Below are 19,107 nucleotides of genomic sequence, written 5' to 3' on the forward strand. Positions count from 1 at the left end.
GGAATATAATCTTTCTACTTTTAACACCTTTATTTTCTATTGTTTTTTCTAATCCCCATGATATGTTTCCCTATTGTTTTCTTCCTCCTCCCTTTCGTCTAATACCTAAACTTGTCACCACTAAACTCTCTCATGAATCATGTTAGCTACCTCATTCATTCATCCATAGTATAACACAGAATAAAATGAAAAGTGTCATGAGGCATACAATATATAAGAAAAGAAGAGAACTAAAAAGTTCTAAAACCCTAAAAAAGGTAATACTTTTGGTCCAAAATACCCTCTAATGACTTAAAAACTTCCTCCCTACTTTAAAATCCCATAATACATGTGCGAGACCTATTTAAAACAGACATAACTCAAAGAACTTAAGCTATTTTGATGAAAAAAGACTCTAATACCCCCTATGACTTAAAAAGACTAAATAACACTCTAAAAACTAACCAAAACTTGTTAACACTAATGATTACCCCATCTTAACTTTTTATTCTTCACGGCATCTTGGATGGTCCCCCATAAATTTTTGTTGGGTATAATGATATCTGCGTTCCTCTCTTCTTGTAAGTTACTAATCTCCTGCCATGTTTCATTCAATGTATCACATTTCTATAATGCGCCAAATATTGGTTGTGAGATTAAGAGGGAGATGTCCTGAGCTGCAATTACTTTTAATGCAGCTTCGACTCCTCTGGCTACACATATTGCAACTCCATAATCTACCTTATGTCATAGTAATGGATAACACATCATGTTGCCATAGTAGAAACATTATGTGTGTACATTATATATTGATAGGTGGATAAAAGCTGTGGAAAAGAAATGGGTGCACTTTACCTAAATTACACATGGGTGATTGTAACCATACCGATAAATAAGAATGTGGTAGGTTGTAAATGGATCTACAAGCTAAAGCTGTAAATGGATCTATAAGCTAAAGCAAAGACCTAATGGGGCCATATTTAGATTTGAAGCCAAATTAGTAGACAAGGGATACAATCAAGAACATGGGCTTGACCAAGGTTTTAAATTTCGGTTCCGGTCATCATCGAAACAGAAACATCTCAGTTTCGGTGCAAAATTTCAGTTGAAATATTATAAAATCACAAACATTTTGGTACAAATTTATTGCCGAAATCAAGATAAGATTCTTCACCACTACTTTTTCTTTTTATTTTTTGTCGCTTTTTAAGAATAACTTAGAGGAATCTCGTTGTTTTTCTCTTTCTGCGGGTGGAGTTATTTTTTCTCAGGGTTTTATTGTATTGTCGATATTTCAATAGAAATTTTACTATTTTTCTAAAAACTTACATGTTGTGAATGAAATCCCAAAATTTCGGGCAAAATCTTGTATTTTTCCGAAACCACGTGGTTTTCGTTTCAGTAGCAGCCGAAATCGAAATATTTCGACCAAAACGAAATGTTTTTACCAAATTTAAAACCTTGGGCTTCACTACAATGAGACATTGCTGTTGGATCAAATATCAAGGGTGGTACGTCTGACGTACCACCTTCACGGGACTTGACGGTCGGCCACCGTATAAATTCTCTTGTTCCATAACCTAATAACATAGTCACAAATATCTCCGATATTTCCAAAAATATTTCGATATTTTATGATTTTTTTGATAAAATGGCAAAATCTCGAAAATTTCCCCAGATTTTTAATAATCATCTAGTTATATCATATTTATTTTTTACCATGAAAATATCATGATATTATTTGTTGTTCTGATTTTGTTCCTAAATTTTATAATTTTATGTATTTTAAATATTTATTTTTATAGTTTTTTCTCCTGATATAAATTGAAAATTAACAAGTAAAAATTAATGTATCTCTGAGATACAACCTTCCTGAGAAATTCCGGAGACATATTTTGTGACTATGCCAATAGCATGATCTAGGTTTTAATTACGGTATATGCTATATATCCGAGTTTATTTGATTCATTGTTCATTTGTATTAATTTTTTTTGTTTTTTTGGAGTCTGAATTGTTGAAATTTTTTTACTACCGAATTGACACATAAGAATATTTCTGCGTTCACTCTTCTATGTGCTGTATTATTGTCTTACTTTTCTCTGTTAACAGCATATGCAACAGGGCATGTAATCAACTTTGTTCCTTTTTTTTGCAGAGAGACTCAATAATAGAGATTTTCTATGAAAAGCATTTGGACCAGTTAGTAGATGTTTTAATAGTATCATGTCCTCTGAGAGGCACTGCTCGAACAATTGGTAAATCAGATGGCTCTGGCAGAGCGGTTGAAAGTCAGGCTGTCACTAAGCCTGAAATTTTATTAAACATCTGTGAACTGTTGTGTTTCTGTGTGCATCACCATCCCTACAGGATAAAGTAAGCTTCCGTTTTGTAATGTCTAGTTGATAATTTTCTGATGTATTTGATTTGTTATGCTGTTTGACTCCATAACATGTTTTTTTTTTTTTCTGTAGGTGCAACTTTCTTCTCAATAATATCATAGAGAAAGTTTTGTTTCTAACTCGCAGAAAGGAAAAATATCTGGTGGTCGCTGCTGTTCGCTTCCTCCGCACTATTATATCCCGCAACGTGAGTAGTTATGTTTCTATCATTTAGCATGGATCCTGGGCCGAAATTTACACCGAAACCAAAATATTTCGGCTGAAATTTTAAGATTTACACCAAAATTTCTGCCGAAACCGAAATTACCACCCAAACCGAAATTTCAAACCCTGTCCTTTAGATGGATTGAATATGTTGAAATAATCATAGTCATTATTTCTTGAATGTTGCATGCAAAGTGAGGTGAAAATCTGTTGGTGGGGCAAGAAGCTTGGCCGGAACTCCAAACCCTCCTCCTCCTTTGGAGAGGGATGGTGCTGTCCCTTTGGAGAGGGATGGCACATCTTTTGTCTAGAATTGGTTTAACCTTATAACGTTCTTCTACTAGTCTTCCACTATCTAACTTTTACAGGAAGAGTGTTTAAAACCTCGGACTATTGGACAAGATCTCGGCCAAGGTAAAAAGGTGTTGGTGGGGAAAATCAATGATTGATTTGATTCAATTTTTCATTAACTCTTGCAAGCAAAAGGAGTTCAATAACTCGGACAAACAAAAGGAGTTTTTGATTTACTTGGTAGGGCAAAATTCAGACTTAATGGTTAAACTGAGCCGAATCATTTTTTCACTAACTCAGGCAAAATTTGGACTCAAATGTTTTTTTTCTTGTTTTTGAATGGCAGTGTGTGACCATACTGTTGACTTCTGCAGTGGTTCTTGGATAACAGGTCTGGAATTTGAGAGTGATGTTAATGTAATTTATTGAGACATTGATTTTTTTTATAGTTTAAGTAGGTTTCTAGGCACTCAATATAAAATGTGAAATAGTTTTGGGGGCTCGTTTGTTTCTGAATTTAACTTGGATTGCTATTAGTAGGACTTAAGAAAGTATCTTGTAGTCTGAGTTGAGGTCAGAAATTGTAAGTTAGTACTCCAAGGTCTAAATAGGTTTCTTAGGTTGTTCTATTTTGGGAGATGGGGTTTATGAGTTTTCTATCAAAATATGAGTCTTGAAATCGCAGTTGGGCAAGGAGTAGAATTGAAGAGAATCAAGTGAGAATGGAAGTTATATAGAGATAACTGATTGAAATTTCCACCGGTACAAAAAGCTCTTAAAGCGGTTGACCACTGGGAGGAACAGAGAGAAGCTAAAGAAAAGTTGGGGAGGAATAGGGAGAAGCTAAAAAAAAGTCGGAGGGATGCCTAAAGATAAAGGGAATAAGAATGCAAAAATGCGTAGGTGGCCTGGGGATTGGGCTTGCTCATCCTGTGAATACCATAACTTCAAATGGCGGAATCGGTGTCGATGGTGCTATCAGGACAAAAACAACCCCCCTCCCCCGCCCGGCACCCCACACACACACACTTGGTTCCACTCCCATCATTCATCCACAGAAGCCATCGGCTAGCGCTGGTGGTGAGGGCATTTGGTGGCCGGACTCCCGGGTGATCTCAACAACTGTTGAGGAAGGGATCCCGTCATTACTTGTCTCAGGTAAGGAAGTGGAAGTGCGAATTGATATCCTAAAAACGTGTTTGGTTGGTAGGAAGAAGGATAAAAATGGGACTTTAGATGATCTTTGGCATTGGGCTAAAAGATTTTGGGATATTCTTACCCTCACATGTCCCTGTGCCTTAGTAAGAAATGAAGTTCTTTTTATGTTCGAATCAGTGGATCTGGTTGCCAAAATTCTGGCCAAGGGGGTTGAGGCATGTGGGAATCAGTTGCTCTCTGCTCTCTTTCAGCTTGGGATCAGAACTTTGTTCAGGGTGCGGATGAAACTTGGGTTAATTTTTACGAGATCCTGCTGCATGCATGGGCCACTTCAACGTTGTTTTTTGAGAATTGACAAAGATATATAAAAAATCATTCGAGGATTATATACGAGAGGGACCATGAGTCCCCCTATGTACTACAACGTATGAGGACCTGGGAGGAAACTCCCAAGCCCAGGAAAACAGAAAAAGAAAACAGAAAAAAACTAATAATCATTCCCCCTATTCCTTTCTCCTATACGTCCACCATTCCAGATTAAAAAAAAACCAGTTTCTGCCACCTTCTTAGAAGGTCTTTCTTCATCATTTTCAGAACTTTTAGCTACCCCTGATAAAACTATCAAAAATCTATGCGATCTTCCTGCGAAGATCTTGAAAACAACTTCTACTAGTACTATTCAAAAAACTTCCCATCAATAAGTCCAAACAGACTCCCCCTCAAGCTGTACACTTTCCTAGTACCTTCAACTGATACTTAATCTCAAAGCCAAAAACTTCTTCATCCGACACGATGGCAGAGAGATTCGCAGGCTTCAGTTCCCTACCTTCAGAGGCCTTTCTTGCAGCAATCTTGTCTTCCAATTTTTTGTGTCCCCACCGTTTTCTCCGTCTCCCATTGAAGACACCTTAAGCGCCTCTCATCCGCTAAAGATTTGATGAAGAAAGGGTGTTTATGCATTGGCGTATGAGTTTCCTTCACGTTGTAGGTCCCTGTTAGACTGAAAAAGACCTCCCCTTTCCGATTAGCCTCATCCTTAAAAAGCGTCAATTGACTCATAGGTAGTAGGACAAGAATTTCTGTACTTAGATAGCAAAGTCATTTATGGGACCTGATATTGTTCCTGACAGACCTCTAATCCTCTCCTTTGATTTCCACTAACGCCTTTAATGTTGTACGATATCTGATGTTGATTAGCGCCTTTAATGTTGTACATTTATGGCCAGTTCAACGGTTGAAGGTTTAGGAAACATCTTTGGTCCTGTTTTGGAAGTAAAGATGGAAGGAAGCCATAGTCAATGTATGCGTTTTGCATCGGCTAAAATCCCCGTTCCTAGATGGAAGCTATCCTGTCCTTTTGTTCATCTTTGGATATTGGATGACTGTTTCACCATAGGAATTTTTTTTTGAATGGTAACAGAATTCATTAAAAAAGGAAGACTGAGAAGGTCCCCCCCAAGTACAAAGACACCAATTACAAACCCAGAGAAACAGAGACAACACCGCGCTATAAAATTAGGGCGGTAAAAAATCAAAAAGCTCTAAAACTTGCTTAGAAACTCCATCTTTTGCCAACTGATCTGCAATATCATTAGCAGATCTTCTCGTATGCTGATATAAGATCGAAAGCCCTTCCAATATGTCTTTTATCTCATCAAAGAAATGAAGAAATCTCCACGGAGGAACCAAGGAGCCCCTGAGCCACCTTATGACATTAAGCGAATCACCCTCTACAATGTAACTGCTCAGCCTATTTCTTTCCACACACAAAAAGCCTTGATAAACTGCTCTTACCTCAGCTTCACTCGAATCGGCTGTCCCAATCGGACCTGAATAAGCCTTAATGACCTCTCCGGCAGAGTCTCTCAGGAAACCCCCTATCCCGGCTGGGTCAGGATTACCCATACTAGAACCATCGAAATTTAACTTTAAGAGCCCAACAGGGGGAGGACGCCAGGCCTAAAGAATAACATCAACATTTTCCTTACTATTGCAAACTACTCTTCAACCCTCCCAAAGTTCGAAAGCCGAAACAAATTTGAAAAGCGGGAGAGCCTTAGCCCAAGAAATAGTTAAAGCAACGGCCTTGATAAACAGAAAATAAGAAGATTTAGTTTTACCTTCAAAAACTCTATTATTCCTTTCGATCCACAGAACCCACATTGTGGCCGCCAATGAATGCGACCATAATACCTTTCCTTTTTTCCTCCAAGGATTACAGGTCCAACCTTCAAATAAATCTTTAAGATTGGAAGGAAAAACCCAATCAATTCCAAACCTTGATAATATCCCGCCCCATACCTCACGCGCGACTTTGCAGTGAATGAAAATGTGATCCATCGACTCCCCTGATTCTATACACAAAGCACAATGATAAACAATTAGCATATTCCTCTTTCTCAGAAAGTCCACCATTTGGATCCGACCGCATATCGCAGACCAGCCAAAGAAACAGACTCTTGGCGGAGCCTTTATCTTCCACACCCTTGCTATCATTGGATTTTCCTGATAAGGAACTAGACCCTTATAAAAAGACTTGACCGAAAAGAAACCGGAAGATTCTAAAACCCAAAGCCTTTTATCAACCCCTGAAAAGCTGATGTACATTTCTTCAAGAACCTGGAAGAATCTGAGCACCGAAGGCAGTTCTCTATCAAAGAAATTCCTCCGAAAAGTAGGTTTCCAAATAACTTTACCATCTACTCTCTCAAAACAATCTTTCACCAACACTAACTTATCAACAGCAACTAAGAAAAGATCAGGGAATAAATCTTTTAAAGGAGAAAGAGAGCACCATCGCATGGTCCAGAAGGAAATCCTGTCTCCAGAATACACTATATCTAACACCACGATTGAAACTGGAACTCAAACATAGAACATCCCTCCAGATTGTCACTCCAGGTTTGCAAAAACAGTTTAAAGAACACCAATTACCTGGTTCAACACCATATTACTTTAGCCCATAGCTGCGATTGCTCCTCCTCAAACCTCCACAGCCATTTTCCCATCAATGCTTGATTGACCTGCTTTATCCTTCTAATACCTAGGCCGCCTCCTTTGACTGGCTTGCAGACATTTTCCCAGCTGACTAAAGTCAAAGACCTCTTCTTCTCCGATTCCCCCCACAAAAATCTTCTTTGAATCTGAATCTGTTCAATACGCTTGACAACACTCACAGGACATTTAAATAAAGATAACTGATAAATGGGAACATTAGACAACACTGCCTTAATCAAAGTTAACCTTCCTCCTTTAGCGACCAAATTCCTTTTCCAAGTATCTAGTCTTCTTTCAATTCTTTCCACAATGGGATCCCACGCACCTTTTTGAGGTCTTCCCATCCCCAAAGGGAGGCCCAAATAAGAAGAAGGCAGCCTTTCCAAGGGGCAACCCATAAGATTGGCTAGGCTAGTGGCTTCTACCTCTTCAACATTCACAGCATACAACCTTGATTTTGAGAAATTTGATCTTTGCCCTGTAACAATTTCATAACATCTGAGAATTGCCTTAAGGTTAAGGATCTTCGAAATCTGAGGTGAGCTAAAAAGTAAAGTATCGTCCGCGAATTGCAAGTGCGACACCTCCATCCCCTTCTGGCTACATTTAACCCCAGAGAGAAGACCCAAAGATCTTCCTTTCTCCATCAACAGACTCAAAGCTTCAGCTACAATCACAAATAGAAAGGGAGATAAAGGATCCCCTTGGCGCAAACCTCTCAAAGATTTGAAAAAACCTTTTGGAGAGCCATTTATAAGAATGGAGAACCAGGCAGAAGATAAACAACTTCTAATCCAACCCCGCAATCTATTATCGAAACCCATCCTTCCAAGAAAATAATCTAAGCAGTGCCATTCCACTCTGTCATAAGCTTTTTCCATGTCCAACTTGCAAATAACACCTTCCTCACCTGTTTTTGCCATCCAATCCACCATCTCATTTGTCACCAACGAGCAATCCAATGTCTGCCTCTGACTAACAAAAGGGCACTGATTCTCAGAGATAATAAGAGGAAGGACCACCTTTATACGATCTGCCAAAACTTTTGACAAAACCTTATAAAGGCAACCCACAAGACTGATAGGCCTGAAGTCAGAAACCTTCACAACACCTTTAATTTTTGGCAATAGAGCAATAAAAGTAGCTCCAGTACCTCTTTCCAGCTCCATGCCATCGAAAAATTCTCGGAAAAATGTCAATATATCTTCCTTCACATTCTCCCAACATGCCTGAAAGAAAGCTAGGCAAAAGCCATCCGGCCCCGGAGCTTTATCACGATTCATCGAAAAAACCCCTTTCTCCACCTCCTCCTTGGAAAAAGGCCTTTCCAAAGCCAATTTAGAATTCTCATCAAGAGATTTAAAAACCACCTCATCTAGTCTAGGCCTGACTAATTCTTCCGCAGAATATAACGATCTGTAATAGTCCACAATTTCCTTTGAAATCACATCTTTGCTGTAAGATAAGGTTCCATTAACGTCCAAAGCCTCGATTCTATTGTTTCTTCTCCTGGCACTTGCAATGCTGTGAAAGTAAGTAGTGTTTTTATCACCCTCCTTTAACCAATTTGCTCTGGATTTTTTCCTCCATGATATTTCTTCCTGCAATAGAAGACCTCTGTGTTCCTCCTTTGCTCTACCCAGATCATTCAAATCCTCCTCTGAGGCTAACTCTCCCTCATCAGCCAAAGAGATATCCCTGATTCGATTTTATAACCATAACTTTTTCTCAGAGATTGCCCCTAACCTGTGGGAATTCCACAGTTTGAGTCTCTTTTTCACATATCTGAGTTTCTTCCCAATAATAAAATCCGCCGCCCCTTCAACCTTGTGTGATACCCACCATCCCCCCATCATCTCTTCAATTTTCGAAATTTCTAACCACGCTAAATCGAACCTGAACGGAGAATGGCCCCACGAATCCAGTCTTGGATCCAACAAAAGCGGGCAATGATCCGAAACAGAATGGACGAGCGCCTTCTGGCACACATCCGGGAAGAGGGATATCCAATATGGACAAAACAAAAAACGATTTAAACGACTTTTACTGGGATTTCTTGACCAAGAAAATTTAGCCCCCATCATTGGAATATCAAGCAATTCATTCTCAGCAATGAAGTCTGAGAAATCAACCATATTCTGAGTGGATCTTCTACACCCCAGCCTTTCTTCGACACATCTAATTTCATTAAAATCTCCCCCCAAACACCAAGGATTAACCCATTTACTTCTAACTATAGTAAGTTCCTCCCACAGCTTTTGCTTCTCCACCCTATCTGGAGGACCATAAATACCTGAAAAAGTAACCAAAATCGATTCTCCCACCTTTCTGAGAACTATTGAAACAGAAAAATTGCCTAGCCAAGAATCTTGGATCTCCCATTTTGATTGATCCTACATACTCCAGCACCTCCAACTGCATCCAAAGATAAGAAAAATCCCAGTTCGCATTTCCTCCTAAACTCTTGACTATAGCTCTGTTAACCGCCCCCATCTTCGTTTCTTGAATACAAACTAAGACAGGCTTATTAAATTTTACTACTTCTTTAACCTGAGCCTTTTTTTTCTATAGACCCCAGACCGTTTACATTCCATGATATTATCTTCATGGAAAACCAGATGACATAGTTACACTTCCCCTAGGGCAATTTCTTCTGTTACCCCTCGAATTTCTAACATCCTGCTTACTAGTGGCAAAGTCTCCATAATTCACATCCGATTTAAGTTTTGCTAACTCCCGTAGCAACTTCCTGACCCCTTCAAAGCTTGAAGGATCAGAACAAATCCTCTGATCTAATTCTCTTCCCTCCGTGACTCTGAACATATTCCTCAACTGTTCTTCCGGCCCTGAATATGACAAACCCAAAACCCTGTTAGTGGATATGATATGATTCACAAAAATCTCTAAAATTTCAGATTTAGGGTCAACCCAGGAAATGGGTCTTAGATTTTCCTCCACACCTATGACCAAAGCTAGGCTATTCCTATCTGAATTGGATCGGGGGGATGACTCACTACCTCTATATGCTTCCTCATCCATATTCTCCTATTTATCGATCTGAACAATACCAACCGGCGGATCACTGAGACGACGAGAATTAAAGCCCTGCTCTGCCGATTCCAACCATAATTGACCATGACATACTCCCTTTAATGAATCAAAAACCCTTCGGTCCTCCCTGAAGTTTTGCATCGATTCACTTGAAACAAGAGAAATATTGCCCGGTTCTGTAGATTCCAACCAATATTGACTCTGGCACACACCCTTTAATGGATCTAATCCCCCTTGACCATCTCCTAAGCTGTGCACATCATGGGAAACTTCAGTAAAATCGTCAATGAGATTTACAAATAGACGAGAGTTTCCATAAACGCCCTTATCGCCGTGCAAGACAATACTAGATTCTGGATGCTTGAGAAGGGGATCGACAGACACCGTCAATCGAATCAACGGTGGAGATGAACTGCAATCATAGACTTTTAATAATCTATGATGGACTTCACCCCTTTTCGTTGTCCATGACATCTCAAAAGGCGAAAGCCCATAAAATTAACTTTCTGACAAGCCCATCACATCTCGCGGACTCCGGGCTTCCCAAGAAGAAATATTAAAAGTATCGGACGATGGGGATCCCTCCAATCTAATCAACGGAGATGAATCAGCAAAAGGATTTGAAAAATGAAATGCTGTTTTCCGCCGAATGGAAGAGCATTCAACACGCGACACGTCACCCATCCACTTTAACCCAAAACCTTCGTACTTATCGCCTGTCGCATCTTCCATATTTCTCACGCTATCGCTTGCAATAGGTGACACATAGCATGGTTGGTGAAAAGAGGAAGAAGCGCCTGTTAGCCCCAATGACTCTTGAGTACTACCTAGCGCCACCATCTTCTTCGGCTGACCCATTCCAGAGAAACTGAGAGAACCCGACCAAGGTTGTTGAAATAAAGCAGTTGTTTCCTCCGATTGTCGAACATTAGATACAGAAGGACGATTGAAACTTCTTGACGCCACCACCCAATATACTGTTTCATCAATATAGACCGGAAGCTTTATAAAATCTGGGGCTGATAATGAAGTCATAAGCAGGATCAACGCTTTCCCGTAGCCGCCACCTTCATCATAGGAGCCATCTGTTGCCAAGACTTCCAATTTGACATCCAATCTTTCTGAAATTTTCCACTATCCATGCATGAGGAGGGAGACCTTCAATCGACCGCCACGAAGAAGCAAAATTCCCTGTAATCTGTCCTTCTAGTCACATAACTCTTCAAAAGGGTTATCCTCTGCATTAGACCATTGTATCTTGCAATCAACAGACGAAGAATCCGAAGATGAAGTTATAGCGAACTCCCCATTAGCAATCTGCAGGACCTCATATTCATCTGTAGTCCCCGAAGTTTTCTCTAGCCACCTCTTCAACTCCAGAGAATCAATATCTGCACCATATTTAGTTTTACCCCATATGGTTCTCTTGATGCAAAATCTAGAGCCCAACTCTATGGATTCTGCCCATATTTCTTCAGGGCACTTAGTTAAAGATTTGATTGATTCCGGTGCTGACTCGTCAACTTCTTCCTCACCCTGACTACCACCTTCCTCTACTGGACCATTTGATACAATCTCCACCGCTCTACTATTTATAATATCTCTGGGTAGCTGCTCCTTAGTGACTCCATGAGAGCTTTGCAGAGGAAACTTCTTATGGAAGCTGATGGGGAAGTTGAAATCAAAGCCAGACCACACCTTCCTGCATCTGAAACATTCTGATCTTCTTCTGAAATTAACAAAATGACACTTTGAGCACTTCCAGTCCCCCAGGTTACCTTCTTTTCTTCTTATTGCTATCCTTTGCAATCACTCCTCCCTTCTACTTCTTTTCACTTTCCAAATTTCTCCTGTGCTTTTCCCCCCATTGAAGTGTTCTTTAATATGGCCTCCATTGTTATGTTTCCAAATCCTGGGCTGGAAACCATTCCGGCTCTTCTCCAACCCATTCGAGCGCATATTCTTCACAAACTCCTCAATTCCTCACTATATCCTGGATATTGCAAACATAAATCCACCCAAACCAAATCCAGAAGAAATGTGCAGGCCACTCCTTGGGGAAGAACCACCAGGATCCAGTACCGAAACCAGTGGAGACTCAGAAACAGAGAGTGAGACTGAAGAAAATACAGAGGAATCAGAAGAGCTCGATGAACTGAATGTGTATGAAGTTGAAGAATCTGCAACAGAAACTTCAGAATCCGATTCTGAATGGGGAGAGATAATGGCTGAACTAGGAGAAACACCAAGGGAAGAGGATCAAAACCCCACCACCTCAAGAGGACCTCGCCGGCAACGAAACCCCACTACTCTACCACCTAACTCAGAAGCACTTCAAGCAGCTTACGAACCACCCGAAGACCACCTAAGAGATCCGCTCCCAACTTCCGGCGAGTAAGCCATCCGATCTGCTCCCAACTTCCGGCGAGTAAGCTTATGAACCTATTCATGAGGTGGCTGCTCTCACATGAAAAGTGAGCCCGTGTGGTTGCTCTCACATGCAACAGGCTATCTGCGAAATGCCTTCTACCATAGGAATTGAAGTATCCCATCCTATAGATAGTATTGGGTCCCAATCATGCTTGGATTACCTCAGCATCGATTCCCACATAAAATCAACCTAAATATGTCATATCCATTGAATTCACCGGTTCTGGATCGAATGGATTCTACTGTGGGTCGTAAGCTTGATCGTGCTAGACCGCCGACGACTCCTTTTAAAAGTCATCCATTGTCTGACTAGAGGATCCTTGGAAGGAAGACCGTTGAACCTTTGGGGCCCACCCTCTTGAATTCAAAATTCAAACCTCACCAACCAAAGGCAAAAAAAGGAAAAGAGAAAGGGGTATTTCCCAAGAATCCCCTGGTCCTCTAGAATCTGATGGAAATGTCTCTGGTCCCGTAGCCAATCGTTTTGGACAAAATGGTCCTTCGCCTGACTGGCCTATTGTCTCCTCTAAAAGGAATGACTTGTTTATACCAAAAGGAGTACTTGGGAGGGCGGGCTTTAGTCTCGATCATCGATCTAAGCGAACTAAATCAATTAAACCTAAGGAGCCTGCTGGAATGAATTCGAAATCAAAAAAGATTTTGGGCATGTTTAAAAATGGGAGATCCGGACAACGCTCTTCTGGAACGATTTCCAAGGTTCGAAATTCTAATTCTTGCTCTCTATGGAAGCGGAGAGTTGGTCTAGAACTTTCAGGGGACCATCTTGGGAGGAGTCTCTGAAAAAACATGGGGAATACATTACAAAGCCACTTTCAGGAAGTGTCCCGAAGGATAAAATGGTTGAGTGGGTTCTAAAAAAGCATGATTTTACACAATCTTTTTTCTAGGGCATGCGTAGCCCTTCAGTGAGTAGAGAGAAAAGTCATTGGGGTTCCTCTAGCCCCGCTGCTAAGGAAACCAGATGGTTTCGAGGATTTTTTTTTGGGGGGTGGGGGGGAATAAAAGGGGTACGAATTAAAAGGAAATGAATGATGGACACCTGGTGGGCATCCTTATTATAGGAGGTGGGGAGAAGGGTGGAATGGTGTCCTTGAACAAAGCAAAAGATTGCTTCATACGCAATTGGATTGAAAAACACCTAAAGCGAGGTTTTTCACTGCATCATTGTAAATGGCAATGTGGAGATGTCGCTTTTTCTCAAAAGTGGCGCTAATCATCATCGGATATTGTACAACATTAAAAGCGTTAGTGGAAGTCGAAGGAGATGATTAGAGATCTGTCAGGAACAATATCAGGTCCAATATGTACAAAAATTCTTGTCCTACTATCTATAAGTCATTGGAAATCGAAGAGGGAGAAAGGCTATCTGTCAGGAAAACCAATTGTATTTGGCACCATAAATGCCTTTCTATCGAAGTATGGGAAATCTTTTTCCAAACGCTATCATGGGAGGTGAGGGGGTCGGTTATTGGTCATTGTAGGCGGTTGCTCTTTTAAAAAAAGGAGTCTGGGTTTGGTAGATTTGAAAAAGTGTAGCTTTCGACTTTTCGTTTCCTCTTTGAAAAAACTAAAAAAATGGATCAACAGAAAGATAATTCCTCTAATCCCATTATCTTCCTTGAACGACCTGGCCATTAGCCGAAAAAGAAAGCGGTCCATGGAGCTTTTGGAGATGGAGGAAACCTTGTGCAGGATAAGGGACATGGTTTACAATGAAGATATCGCTTCTAGGTTCTCGCCGACTCCTAGGAAAATTATCAATTATTTCCTCAAACGGCAGTGGACGCTTTTTAAGGATGAGGTTAATTGGAAAGGGGAGGTTTTTTTCAGTCTAACAGGGACCTACAACGTAAAGGAAACTCATACGCCAATGCATAAACATCCTTTCTTCACCAAATCTTTGGCGGATGAGAGGAGCTTAAGGCGTCTTCAATGGGAGGCGAAGAAAGCGATGGGGACACAAAAATTGGAAGACAAGATTGCTGCAAGAAAGGCCTCCGAAGGTAGGGAACCGAAGCCTGAGGATCTCTCTGCCATTGTGTTGGATGAAGAAGTTTTTGGCTTTGAGATTAAGTATCTGTTGAAGGAACTGGGAAAGTGTACAGCTTGAGGGGGAGTCTGTTTGGACTTATTGATGGGAAATTTTTTGAGTAGTGCTACTAGCAGTTGTTTTCAAGATCTTCACTTGAAGATCGCAAAGATTTTTGATAGTTTTATCAGAGGTAGCTAAAAGTTCTGAAAAATGATGAAGAAGGACCTAGGAAGGTGGCAGGAACTGTTTTTTTTGTTGTTGGTATGGAATGATAGATGTATAGGGGAAAGGAATAGGGGGAAATGATTATTGGGTTTTTTCTGTTCTCTTTTTCTTTTTCATGGGCTTGGGAGTTTCCTCCCGAGTCCTCATATGCTGTAGTACATAGGGGGAGTCTTGGTTCCTCTCGCATGTAATCCTCGTATGATTTTTAATATATCTCTGTCATTTAAAAAAATGAAATAAATAAAAAATTCCACCTATACTACTATTCGATTGAATATCATTGTAATCTGGTTTTCTCCATTGGAGCAGCAACTCATTATGTCTTTTTTGCTTTCTTGATCTAGCCTAATACTCGTAAGGATTGATTTATTCCATGATTTTCATTTTGGGTTTTGATGAATTCCTCATGTTTTTCAACTCAAAACTGAATTTAGAGAACATCTATAGTTAATGTAATACATGACTACGAACACACATAACATTCTGTGAAATATCTTATCTTCTCCCAATTGCAAACCTCCTCATATGCATTTTTCACCAAGTGAAGCAGGCGTTTTCTACTTTTGTCAAAAAGCAGTAAGATTTATTGAACCTGTGGCAAGGCCATAACCTTGTCAAGTGTCTTCATGGGTAGGGGTGCAACTTGCGTAGGGTCGGGTTGAGCTTTTGCTAAATATTGAATTGGAATCAACCCGAATCTGGTCCGATTTTACAGTAAAAGCTCAGCATGAATTCCCAAAAATCGGCCCACGTTGCACTCCTAATCATGTGATAAAGTATTTGAAATTCTACTAAATTTGATAAAATACCATCCAGAATACAGACGGTCAAATATAGTTCTAAGAAATCTGACGTAACTAGCTGACATCCCAGCATAGTTGAGTTAGCTGAACTACTAGACCCAGTATATTACTGGAAACAATGTAATTATTTTTTTCCATAAATTGTCTGTTTGTGTGTCTTATAATCTTTAATTTTTGCTCTATATAATTAAAAACTTTCATTTATTCGTTCTCTCCTTCATTTATGTTTTTCCTGGTGGATGAAATAATTATTGATTTTTTGTTAATTTGCAGGATGAGCATCTAATCCGCTATATTGTTAAGAATAATCTTTTGAAACCAGTTGTAGAGGCTTTCATTGGTAATGGTAATCGATATAATCTGCTGAACTCGGCCGTTCTAGAACTTCTAGAGTATATCCGTAAGGTGCTTATCTCTCTTTTGCCTCCTTATTCTCTCCTGCATTATTACTTCTGTACTGAAATTTATTTGTTTGTCATTTCACTTTTTTGTGCAGGAGAACCTCAAAACCTTAATTTTTTACATAGTTGATTGTTTCTGGGATCAGTTAGCAAAGTTCGAGTATTTGGGGACCATTCATGCACTAAAAGTTAAATATGAGCAGGTGGAGTCTCTCTCCTGGTGGATTATGCTTTTATTGGACAGTGAAGATGCACCTCATGGTTGAACGAGCCCAAAAAATAAAAGATAAAAAGCATAATTTTTCTAGTAGAAACAATTACGTAATTTGGTCTTCTTTTTTAATTTACAAGTTTTCGGGGCTTCTATTTAAGTAGCTTGACGTTTTCGGTATATTTCTTCCTGTTTCCTGACCCTGTTGCATTTTATTAGTCCCTAGAAAACTGTGAAACGAGAAATGCTATTAGCATGGCAGATCCGAGAAAGAGGGTTGAGGATCGTGCGCTTGAGAAAGAAGAAGAGGACTACTTCAATGAGGATAGGTTTGTACCTATTATTTGTAATGGTGCTCGTATAAATGATTTCCTTATGGGCAATTTAGCCACTAACTTGATGTTTTATCAGCGACGAAGAAGATTCCGCATCTGCCCGTGCTTCTCGTACTCGGAGTCAACCAGCACGTGTTTTGCCCAATGGAACCGGTGCCAGTTACCCATCATTTAGGTAATGGAATTGGTGTTCTTGTGCTCTTGCTCTCTACATCTATGTTGTATGTATCTATCTATAATCTATCTATCTATCTTCTATAATCTATACTAAGCACGTAAGTTTCCATTTTGCATTCACCTTTTCCACGAAAACTTTTTCTTGGAAAAACTTTTCTTTATTCCTCATATTTCATTTTGATAGTGAGGGGGCCGACATTATACCTAAGCATAGCATGAGTAGGGGCCACAGGGTTCTCCAAATCTACCGGCCCACTATTTAACACCACATGCTGTGATGGGTTGGGGCCCAACATTTTATGATCATTCCTAGCATGGATGGGCCCACCGTCTATACCCAAACCTATGCTTAGGATGGGGCCTACCATTTAACTTCTAACGTTATTATGACGTGGAGTCCACTATTTCTACGCAACCCTATGAATTAGTATGGGGCCCACCATTTTACTCCCATGCATAGCATGGGCCTAGAATACTAGTTATTCATCTATGTATGTTTGTCTGGTGCATTTTGTAGCCCTGGATCTGCTGGGCTTGTTGACTATGATGACGACGACGATGATGAAGACTACAATCCACCATCAGGGAGTAAGCAGGAAACTTCTACTAAAGACGAAAGTGCGATAAACTCTCCCAAGTCGAAACGCAAATCTTCTTCTAATGCCGACAACAATGATGAAGAGCTTCAGATAATAAAGAAACACAAGCTGGATAAAAACCCTAATGGTGGTGTCACTGTTGCCTGTTCAGCCTGCACTAATGTTGATTCTTCTGGTAAAAAGTCAGCCACTCCTTGCAGTCCTCACACTGTAGATGGGAACAAGGGTTCAAATGATGGGAACAATGGTTCAAATGAACTCCATAGTGAAAAGGAACTCATGGTTTCAAAAAATTGTTCTAATTGCTCACCCAACACTCCAGACACCAGACAATCAAGTGGGGAGGAGGATGATCCATTGATGCCAATCAATAACACTCCATCAGAGATAGGCGTCAACGCTCCAAATGTTGCTGGTTCAGAGCCATATTCAGTACGATAATTCAGTTTTACATCTTTGTGAGCTGAAGAAATCAAAGTTGCAATCAGATTCAACCGCCTCTTATTCTAAAGATGTAAAGACCCATGGAGCGGTGGTGGAAGGGCTGATGAATGACCGCGGTTCAGCGATAATTGGGAGTCCTATGTCTACAGGTTTCTACAAGGTGCTTTCCTACCTGTGGCAGAAATTTGATTAATATCTTAACACAAAGCAGCCCAAATCCCTTGATTTGGTCTCTCCCATCGTCAGTTGATGCTGCTGTTGAACACTACTGTTTTCTTGTGTAAAACATTCATCAGTCTAATATTTTTACTTATCTCAAGGCTTGCCGTTTCTTTGTGAGCTATGTTAGAAGGGTGCTAAAATATCTGCCCCCATTTTTTTTTTCTTTGTGAGCCATGTTAACAGGGTGCTAAATTATCTGCCCCCATTTCTCTTTTTTTCTTTTCTTTTTCTTCTCCCATCTTCGATTTTTGTGGGGCTGTGAATTGAGTTTTGTTGGGATTCAGGTGAAGGGGCATATAGGGGTTGCTTTCAGCAGAAAATAACAGATGTAAGCTATATCACAATTGAGTAAATAACTCAACATTTGTAGACCATATTGTACATTAGATTTGGTGGGAGTCCTTAGGTTGTGAAATTGGTTGTGATAACATTGCAACTGATTGGCATTAATGGATGCAAAGGCCGGTAGCTATGTTGTGTTAACGTTTCATATTATTTTCCCATGTAGCAGGGCAGGGATCAGGTGTCCTACCTTTTTTCTTCCTTTTTTTGGCTGTTGGAGTGATAACATAAACTGAATATCCAGTGTATATGAAATTCACCCGAGAGTATATGATGCGGTACACCCATTATGTTGTGATAACATTACAACTTATGGCATCATTAAATGCAACGGCAGTTCCCTGTTTCCTACTAATTTTTCCATGTAGCAGTACTTCTTCCTTTGTTTTTGGGATTTTGGAGTGATCATGTACTGTATATGATCTCCATTTTCCCCATGTCTTTGTTTATCTCTTCATTTTTCTGTTCTTCATCTTTCCTTGAATTCCAATTCTGGGTTTTGTGTATTTGCTGTTTGATTTGTAGCTAGTCGTATTGAAGGAAGAGAAATCGAAGATTAGCAGTAATCTGGAAGCCTGATTGCTCATGGCCTTTTGCTCACAAGAGAAGTTTGCTAGAACGTCAGTTACATAGTATTATTGATGGGAAGAAAAGCACTGGTTTTTGAATGGAAGTGATAAATTCTCCCATTTTCTTTCCCAGGCCAATCCCCCCAAAAGTCAATTTATGACTACTCGTTTTACACCACAAGGGGGTGGCCCAAGTAAGAAAAGGGGGTGAATGTAT

General features: G+C 40.0%; 1 protein-coding gene across 1 annotated transcript in view; it reads left to right on the forward strand.

Annotated features, from left to right (window-relative positions):
* The window catches only part of LOC143851645 (uncharacterized), a 65,037-nt gene extending 46,568 nt beyond the window's left edge, over positions 1-18,469 (forward strand). Inside the window, exons 19-25 of the mRNA XM_077361157.1 lie at positions 2,135-2,352; positions 2,451-2,565; positions 15,864-15,995; positions 16,087-16,194; positions 16,422-16,531; positions 16,614-16,712; positions 17,232-18,469. Coding sequence (XP_077217272.1) covers positions 2,135-2,352; positions 2,451-2,565; positions 15,864-15,995; positions 16,087-16,194; positions 16,422-16,531; positions 16,614-16,712; positions 17,232-17,754 — 1,305 coding nt within the window. The 3' untranslated portion in view covers positions 17,755-18,469. The remainder of the gene's footprint in view (positions 1-2,134; positions 2,353-2,450; positions 2,566-15,863; positions 15,996-16,086; positions 16,195-16,421; positions 16,532-16,613; positions 16,713-17,231) is intronic.
* Positions 18,470-19,107: the final 638 nt, after the last annotated feature.

The sequence above is a fragment of the Tasmannia lanceolata genome, unplaced genomic scaffold (genome assembly GCF_043159265.1).
Source record: "Tasmannia lanceolata isolate RefF3 unplaced genomic scaffold, GAP_Taslan_0.1 ptg000002l, whole genome shotgun sequence".
Taxonomy (NCBI): domain Eukaryota; kingdom Viridiplantae; phylum Streptophyta; class Magnoliopsida; order Canellales; family Winteraceae; genus Tasmannia; species Tasmannia lanceolata.